This window comes from Primulina huaijiensis, chromosome 3 (assembly GCF_012295235.1).
Source record: "Primulina huaijiensis isolate GDHJ02 chromosome 3, ASM1229523v2, whole genome shotgun sequence".
Taxonomy (NCBI): domain Eukaryota; kingdom Viridiplantae; phylum Streptophyta; class Magnoliopsida; order Lamiales; family Gesneriaceae; genus Primulina; species Primulina huaijiensis.
In genome coordinates, this window is record NC_133308.1 from 872386 (window position 1) to 882336 (window position 9951).

At 32.5% G+C, this 9951-nt stretch overlaps 1 protein-coding gene and 1 pseudogene across 1 annotated transcript; one reads left to right on the top strand and one right to left on the bottom strand.

Moving 5' to 3' along the window:
- Positions 1 to 120: 120 nt before the first annotated feature.
- LOC140972796 (protein TRIGALACTOSYLDIACYLGLYCEROL 4, chloroplastic-like) lies at positions 121 to 6260 on the bottom strand (annotated as a pseudogene).
- A 2859-nt stretch (positions 6261 to 9119) lies between these two features.
- LOC140972808 (putative invertase inhibitor) lies at positions 9120 to 9951 on the top strand. The gene has a single exon (XM_073435240.1). It carries the CDS (start codon positions 9186 to 9188, stop codon positions 9744 to 9746), a length of 561 nt encoding a protein of 186 aa, XP_073291341.1. The 5' UTR covers positions 9120 to 9185; the 3' UTR covers positions 9747 to 9951.

The following is a 9951-nucleotide window of genomic DNA, read 5'->3' on the forward strand; positions in this document are numbered from 1 at the left end:
TTTATTTATTTAAAAAATAAATGACTAAAACTTAGGACAAAAATTTCGAGAACTTAATATCAGATATTGCAAAAAGTCACCACAAAAGAGTGAAATTCAATATTTTGTTAATTATAAAAATTCAATCGACAACTATCTTTTCCAATTAGAATCATATGTTAATTTGTATTATTGTCATATATGTTATTCAACAACTAATCTTATATAAGTTCTAGAATTCAAAAAGGCGTAGTTCAATCATCCCTTCTTTCCTTTTGGGTGAATACCATGCTACCACCTTCCCGGAACGCAGGATTCTCAGAGAGTAATTCAAGCTGTACATCAGATCTTCCAGCTGAGGTCATGTCTCCCACCCGAAGAGTCGAAGGCGAATTTGGAATCCATTCGAAAAACAATGGGTCCAGCAACCTGTATGATTTTAAACACCATCAATATGTAGCACATCTTTGAAGAATATTAAACCAGACTCCATTTCTATATGCATAAAATGTTGGAAGGCAGTCTTGTTTGTAATATGAGACTGAGCCAAAAATGTTTACCTGCTGCTGAAATATTAAATTGAATCTTGGATAAGACCGTGAATTTGGTGATTGATTGCCGTCTGTCCTTCGGTAAAGATTGGACACTGTATTGACCAACACAGAAGCTGAAGAAATATCCACGCGACCATCTAGTCTGGTGAGGTCTCCAAATCTCTTCGTGAATTTCCCGTGTTGGAAGGTGCAGCAAACTGATCCAAACAAATCAGCATCAAAACGACCTCTATCCTTAGTCCTTGAAGAATTTATGTCCACAACTTGGGGTGAATCTTTCCCACCAACAAACCAGGCTTCACAAGTACCTCCTAAATGCAAAAGGAGAATAAAGAATGACAAAAGTAGAACTGTGAAATGGTAAAAGGAAACAAGTTTTTACCAAGTATCGGAGTAATGAACTCGGGATATAATCATAATCAAAACAAATAATATTGCTAAATGATATTAGATTGAAAAATCATTTAAATGTTATGCTATAACTATGGAAGGATTAAAAATTTCGTTCCAAATAAAACTCATCAGATATCCATGTTTGCATTTAGGATTAATGTTTGGATACACCTTTTAGACTGATCTAGCCATAAAATATAATAGTCGGTGAAGAAGTTCTCCATCCATAATGTGGAAAAATTGTCGGAAATAGAATCTGTAAGTATGGAAAGTCCAAAGATATTGAACAAAAAATGTGAAGAAAAATAAAAAAATTTACTCACAGCAAATAGACTATATAAAATAAGGAAAAATTATAAAAACTAGTAGTTATTAGCACATTCTGTGAAGTCTTAAAATTACCCATAATTCCAGACATTGCCGCATGAGGCTCTTTGAGACGAATATCATACGAAGGATGCCAAAATTCGTCAGTTTCTGTCTTTTTTATCCATCCTCCTCTGTTTCTATTTGCCTCCACAAGTCATTAGACTTCTCATACGAAAAGGCAGCTTTTGCGCATATACCAGGCAATAAAGCTGGGGGTGTTTCACGATCAACAGAACCCACAGGCTGTGGGAGGGCATTATTTTTATGTATGCCAAAACGGTATCTCAGTCCTGACTCAGAGACAAGTGATGAACAGTCCACTGATATAGACTCAGGAACTTCCCAGTATTTTCCTTTACAGTCTATGAACAACTCAGGCCATGCTGCTTCTAAAGTAATATCGTGATCTGGAAGCTGCAATGTTGAGAAAGACAGAGCAAACTTTATGAAGTTAAGCAGATCACTGGACCTAACTCAAGCATTTGATCGAAGGTGTGAAACAAAGAGAGACAGAATAAATTTTCTGTCTTTGACATAGGTAACTTGTCGTTGGGAGTTGGGACTATGAGTGGTTAGAAAACGGTCAATGTGAGAAAGCAATTAAAATGAAGGACAATGGGAGGTGGTCTTGTGAAAGGAGCTACAAAAACAAGTTCAGAACTTTACCTTGTGAAAGAGCATGGCCTTCGCACGACTTTTCTTCTTCTCACCGTGCTTTTCAGTGCTCAATAGTAAGGATGACGAGGATGTTAGAGCTATCTGTGAGCATAAGCCCACTGCATAGAGTGATTTATCCAGGAAATGCTTCGCAGTTTCCTTGAGCAAAGGCAGATCCCATTCTTCTGAAGCAGAAACTTCAGCTTTAATAGATGATATCAATTTCTTTGGACGGAATTGCCCAATTAACCCAACCCACCTGCAAGAGAGAGTTTCTCTCTCAGAGTTAGTACATAATCAAAATAATCTGCAAATGCAAGACTTGATGCCTACCACAGTGAAGCAGGGTGTCAATTTGGTTGGGTTGGAGTATTACAAAAAAAATTTCAACCCGAACCCGAAATTGTACCTACCCGACTATTCCGCTATAATTTTATTTTATTTGTTAGAAAATATTTTTAATTTTTTTTTAGATATATGATTTTTTTACTATGCAACATTATTATTTTAAAAAATAATTAAATAAAATTCGAAACACATAGTAAATATTTTAATTTAAATGCATAATAACAAAACATAGCTTAAATATATGATAATTATGTTGCATGGATTTAAATATTAAAATTTAAGAGTAGAAGTTGTCTAAACATTTAATTAGTCCATAAAAGAAACAATTGTTTAGAACTTCACAAACTAGATATTAAACGACAAATACTTTACAAATAAATATTATATCATAAAAATTTATGAGATCAATAACAATAAAAGAGTGTGCAAACATCACAAAATAACTTTCAATAGATTGTTTAAAAAATTCAATATTTCACAAAATAAATATTTGATCAAACATCCTTAATTATGACAAATTCATAATTTGAAAGTCTATTTGTAAAAGAGTAGGTCTCTTGTGAGACGATCTCACGAATCTTTATCTGTGAGACGGGTCAACCCTAACGATATTCAGAATAAAAGTAATACTCTTAGCATAAAAAATATTACTTTTTCATGGATGACCCAAATAAGATATCCGTCTCACAAAATACGACCCGTGAGACCGTCTCACACAAGTTTTTGCCTTTGTAAAAAATTAAAATATAATTACTGCAAACAAAAACAATTGTTTAAAAAAAATCAATATTTTACAAAATAAATATTACATGATGAAAATTTATGATATCGATACATATAGAATAGAAAAAATCAAACATATAATATAAAAAAATGTAACCAATATTTTTAATTATATATATATATATATATAAAAAAAAACCATGTCAACTCGGGTCAACCCGGCCCGATTATTTTTACGAGTAAGATTTCGGATTCAACTCGATTTGACCCAAACCTGAAAACCCCCAACCTGATTTATTTTGGGTCGGATTCATTTTTGACACCCCTGTGGTGAATAAAGAAATAAAGTTGAAATGTAACAATCCAGATAATAGCCAAACATTTTAAAAATAAAATTTAGTGACACGGTTATGTTAAACAATATAAGTTTAATTTTGGATAATAATTTAAAAACAAAATAAATAATTCATAATATGACTTTGGTATTATCCTATAATTAATAATGAGTTCTTCTAAACAAATATCATTAGTATTTTAGGTTAATTGAATTCTTTAATTTTGGACTTGGGCTTTGTGATAGCACCCAAAAATATATATATGGATTGAATAAAGAAACTCATACTCCTCCAGTTCCTGGACATTAAAACATAAAATACCTCGCCAAAACCCCAACAGCGCCGTCTTCCAGTGTCACAGCGAAAGCAGGAAAGGGGAAGAAATGCTATCATCTTCCATTGATCTCGTCCGATTCCTACTGTTTTCAGGTAACTATAATTACTCTTTTAATTTGTTGTGTTATTCGTGTTTGATGATCCTAGGCAACGAGTTTGCTGCTAATTAATTTTATATCAAGCTTGGTTAAATGTATTTCACGAAATCATACAAAATATATCAATGCTGACAATACACGCAGTGTCCTAATTCCTTAATCTATGATTAATACTTAAATAGTTACAACACAATTAGTGTCTTTTAATTTATAGATCATCGATCTCTTAGTACAGATGTTTGGTCTGATATGTAACATGGTTGTTTAATTTTCTATTATCTGCATACTTTTATATGAAATTCTTATAGTTAGAAACCTCCAGAATATCACATATGTACCAGATCGTTTAATTAACACTGAAGTTCTTCACATTTATGATAGTCACATAAAGCTTGTTCAATTTATTCTAAACAAATATACCTATTTGTATCCAACTAATTCAAAAATATTTAAAAATCCATACTCCTAAGCCCCTTTTTTCCTTATAATGTTCCTTTCATAAGGCCAAATCTGAAAGCGTAAGAATACACGAAAATTCTTTAAAAAGTAAATCATTATATGGTAGTTTGTCATGATTCACTGGTTCTCGACTCAAAATATATAAAGATCTAATGAAGAAGGAATTTCTAAGCTTAATCTAATGAAGAGGAGAGAATTCCTAAATTCAGAAAGTTAAAACTAATATTTTATATTTTTGTAAAATCACATACTTAAAATAAAACTATACGTAAGACTCTGTCAGCTAAACACCATTTTGTTAACAAGTTTTAAAGTCTATTCTAAATCAAAACGCTCAAACGTTAAGGGGCTATGTAAAGTCCATACTCAATATTATAAATCTCAACTTATTGAATTCTCGCGAGTATAAATGAAATATTATCAGACTATCATAAAATTATAGAACATACTTTAAATTATTCAGTTGTCCTACCAGTTTTTTACAAGAAAATAAAACAATTAAAGCAAGCAAGAGCAAGAATGCACATAAATTCAAGCACATGCACATAGCAAATCATATGTCTCTCGATTCAAACTTAGCTCCACTGTCTAAATCCTAGATCGCTCGCCACAACTCTCTCTTGGTCATAACTTAATTCTAAAATCCACAGAAGATCTTAAAATCTACTCTCTGATACCAAAATGTAAGGCTCAGATTTTCTCAATCGATTCGCATGCAATAATTAATAATAATAGTCAAGTAGTTAAAAATTACAGTCTGTATTCAGAATTTAACTAAAATGGGACGGGCTCACTTAGAAATACAACTATATTTTTTAACTACTTAACTAAAATGGGACGGGCTCACTTAGAAATAAAACTAGATTTTCTCACTCGATTCACATGCAATTTCTAAGTGAGCCCATCCTATTTTAGTTAAATTCTAATACAGACTGTATTTTTTAACTACTTGACTATCTTTATTAATTATTGCATGCATGCGATTCGAGAGAAAAAGATGGGCCTTACAGAAATACACAAAGTTAATGTAAAATCAGTATAAAGAACCCCAGGGAGTCATGGATCAGAGAACTTCGGCACATTCGTTAACAGTTGTAACTATGGGAAATCTCTTTGTACGAAGACATTTGGCAATCATGGAATTCTCTAAGATGTAGGATTACAAAATTCAAGTCAGTAATCATAGTTATTCAGGCCAAAATGTGTCTATGCTACTGGCTGTGTAAAGATAATCGGCAGGAGGATGGTTTGCCCTTCAAAACTATAAATATAATCATAAGTTTGAAGTGTAAGTGGTTTGGTTCATCTTTGATTTCTTTCAGCACATAGCTATTTCGGTTTACAATGACTGAATAGGGCACAAAAACATTAAAGCAGATTTTAGTAGCATATCTACTGAAACAATAACGGAATTTGTGCTTTACCACATATCAGGGGCATGTGTACATGAGAAGCCTAGCGATTATAGATGCTCTCCCTGATCAAGACCATGGCTCCATGATACATTTCACAGCAACAAAAAAAGGGATATCAACAAACACGACAAGACAAACAAAATACACATTAGTCATTACGATTACACACGCAGGCCAACAAAGGTTCTCAGAATTTTACCAATTGCCAAAAACTGCTTTGCCCAGAAGTGACTGCAGTGCAAACGAGCCCAATTCCTCATGATTAGCAGAGGGAGAAAAGGAAGGAATGATTCCTAGAGGGAACCCATTTCCCAACAAAGATAACTGCTGAATTCTGAGAGCTCTACTGGCTCTCGCACCGTCAATCGGCGCAGAATCCCCTGGAACAGCCCTTGAGACACCATCAAGAGCTTGAGGAGTCGAAATGTTCAGGTCCCAGAATTCCGAGTCCATCGCTGTTCTTAGATTCGCCATTTTCTATTGAATTTTTCAGGCCGGCCGATCCTTCTGTTTTGATACGAACGAGGGTTCCTTATCTGGGAGTGTGAAGTGGCTTTTTGGAGGAGAGTCGAGGGCGGGGGTTTTGAGTTTGATTGATGCTGTATATACATCATATAATTTTTTAAAATGTCGTTATATATTGAAAATAAAATCTCGTAATATAACAATAAAATCTCGCGATATAATGATAATAAATATCACTTTGACGATATATTGATGGTATTTTATCGTTTGAGTTTATAACCCAAGACAAGCATCTACTCTAAATTGTCTGAAAAGTGGTTTTTTGCTGAATAATGTTTGATTTTGGGTTTGGAGCTTGCTCGTCTTTTGTCCCAATTCTACTACTTGTAAATAAAATCCAACAAGACCGGAGATTGAAGTTTAAGTCAATTTAAAAGGCTTTAATGCAACAACTATTTTTTAAATTATGTTTAGCCTATTTTTAGTTTTCTATAAAAATATATTTACGTATTTTATAAGATAATATTTTCAATCGAACGGTACAAATTTTCTTGAATATCTTTGTGGGTTAGCAAACTTTATTCGGATACTTGAATAAAAGCCAAAAATTCGTCACAGATTATTAATATAATAATTGATGAGTAGAATAAATTAAGGGCCGTATTAAAATTCACGTTTAATATATTACATACATTGCCAAATAATGTCATTGCTTGCGTTTCTCCGTGTCTCCTCTTACCACCAAACAACATACCTAAATTAAGATGAACCACATATTACGTCAAGGGAGTGCAACTTGATAAATATTTTGGAACACATTAAATTTTTCACTCAAATATACTTCTATTTAGGATTGAATTTGGGGAATAAAAATCTTTTTTAAGAAAATGTTTAAATTATTTTTTTTAAAAAAATAGTAGTGTCTAGTTGTGTTTTTACAATAATTTTAAATGCTTAAAAAACTAAAGTTATGGAGTTGAGAGAAGCTAAAACTAGAAAATTATATTTTTTTTGTCGTGTCATTTACATATTTTCATCTTTGTTCTAGTTATTGGTCAATTTTCTGTCTTAATATAATAATATTTTGCACTTTTTTCTTCCAATTTTAATCATTTTTTATCTGAATGTTGATACAAAAAATGTTGATATAATATCGGACATTGCTGATATATGTGAATTAAGTACATCTGTGTCATTAAAAAAATCGACCACCATTTATGGAGTTATTAGGGATGAAGTAATGAAAGCTTTAAAGGTTTGAGAAACCATGCTTTATTATTATTACTATTTTGAGTAAAGAAACCCATGCTTTAGGTATGGAAGCATGTAATGTTTTAGTCCACGATGTGTGTTCAGCATCGACATGGCTTGGTAGATGCTTACAAGCAAGAAATATTAGAGGGTCCCAAGTATGCTAACAAATGATGTAATTCCTGTTGATGGATGCTCTTTTAGTTAATTTGGAGAAAAATGACTTATATCATTGAAATAAAAGTGGTTTACCACAAGCTTATTTTTAAAGTAAGCGATCAATATAGATTTATTCGATCATAGCCTTCGGGTAATGCCATAAGGCTTGATTTAGTGACATGTAGTATGTCATATATGATTTTTAAGTTTGTACAATGTATAACTTTACGTGAAAAATCAAGTGTGGTATGTTGTATGACATTAGATCAACTCGATGTCTTAAAAGATAAGATGTGTTCAACAAGGGCAAAACAATATTCTTGAAACATATATGTACTTTCTATCAAATCAAAAACACGTCTTATTTAGAACTAAGGGATGTCCGAGTTGGTTAAGTGAGAGCTTGATTATTGTCATGAGTTTGATTTTCATTATCGACATCTTTTCGAGCGTTGTTCGGTGCCGTAGTATGACTTATCTCACTAACATGGTTTACATTCTATTGTATTAATTTGGAGATTTATTCAATACACTCCAAAAGATGAGGACAAAGAATTCCCACGTGACCGAAAAAGTGTATTTCATTATTATCGAGGATTTATATATTGAAATAACACCTGTTAATTATCTGTTAAAAAAGTCACAATAGAGCCTGCATTAAAGTTTCAAGATTTGTTTGTCAGAATCCTAAGATGTTATTCATAATTTCTTCAAACGATTTTGTTGAGCTGGCATAAGTATAAATATGTTACCCGGCAACACATGTTTAACCTATGCCCATAATGGGATTTATTTTGAGTTTTTATTGCCATTTTTTCAGAATTTAGAAAGAGTTTTGATCAGTTGTTTCTCAAAATAATTTGATGCACACACACACACACACTCACTAGGATGGAATACATCAAAATCAGCACCAAAACAAATTTAAACCACAAAATATAAACTTGACCGTGACTTTTGATTATGGAAAAAGAGTGGTGTGTTTGGACTTACGTTTCTAATAGAAATAAGACAAATAATTCAATTACATATATAATCTAAAAAAAATTAAAAGTAAGTACAATAAAGCAGATATTCTGATTTATTTGTCTGATTTTTGTCCCAACTCAAGAATCTTGAAATATCTTATAATTAGCAATATTACTTTTTTAAAAAAAAACATGACACACCTAAAACCTACGCAATTTTAAATATTATTTAGTATATTATCGATTTATCCATATTGTGTTTTTTTAAAAAAAAATAAAGAAAAGAAAAGAGGACTATAAGGAAAAATTGTACTTTAATATTTTTTGGTTTTCTTAAAGCCACTTATCCTTTGTATTTTGCAAATTTATTTCTTGGGAAAAAAAATTTCTAATTAAAAACCCACTATACATAATTTTACATAAAATCCATAAATTATTTTTCAAAAAAAAAAATTTAATCATTTCAACATTTAAAATTCAAGAATTAAAATTAACTAATTGCAATAATTTCACGCAAGTTCAGCTCCTAATTGTAATTTTATATTTAAGTGTATGACGTGTATCGATACGCCAGCTGCTCTATATATACAAACAATCTCACGCAACAATGCAAGTGAGTAGATAACAAGAAATATTCACCAAGAAAAGAAAAGGCCACTAAAACACGAAGGAAAATATGAAGATTTTCATCTCAATCACATCTTCAACCCTCTTCCTCGCATTCCTGATCACAATCCATGCCGCAAAATCCCAGAATTTAATCCACTCGGCATGCCAAACCTCCTCCAAAAACGACCCGAACATCAACTACAGTTTCTGCAAAACTTCCCTGCAGGCAGCCCCCGCCAGCCAATGCGCTGCCCTGCAAGGCCTCGGCATGATCTCCATCCGGCTCGTCAGGTACAACGTCACCGATACCCGTTGCAACATCAAACAGTTGCTGAAGAACAAGAAATGGGATCCTTATGTGAGGCAGTGTTTGAAAGATTGCTTTGATCTCTACTCGGATGCCATTCCCACCATCAAACTGGCCATGAAATATTACAACAGCAAGCGTTTCGACGACGCTAATATCCAGATAAGTTCGATCATGGATGCCGCGACGACCTGTGAGGATGGGTTTGGGGAGAAGGAAGGTGTAGTTTCGCCATTGACGAAGAGGAATAAGGATTCGTTTCAGCTTTCGGCGGTGGCGCTTTCGGTTATGCGTATCATTCAGGCGGGTTCTTCGGATTGAACTAACTGCAACTACAATACAAGGATGGATTTATCATTACGATATATCAAATCATTTTTCGTAATTTTCGTAAATATTTGTCTCAAAAAGTTGTTTTGTCATTAAAAAAAAAAGAAAAAAATATATTTTTAATACCTGGAAAATAAGTCAGTATACCCTATTCTCTTACCATGAATTTAAGGTGTTTAATATTTTTTTAATTTAA

Coding starts and splice junctions, on each gene's coding strand:
- LOC140972808 (XM_073435240.1), top strand. CDS start 9,186: ATGAAGATTTTCATCTCAATCACATCTTCAACCCTCTTCCTCGCATTC.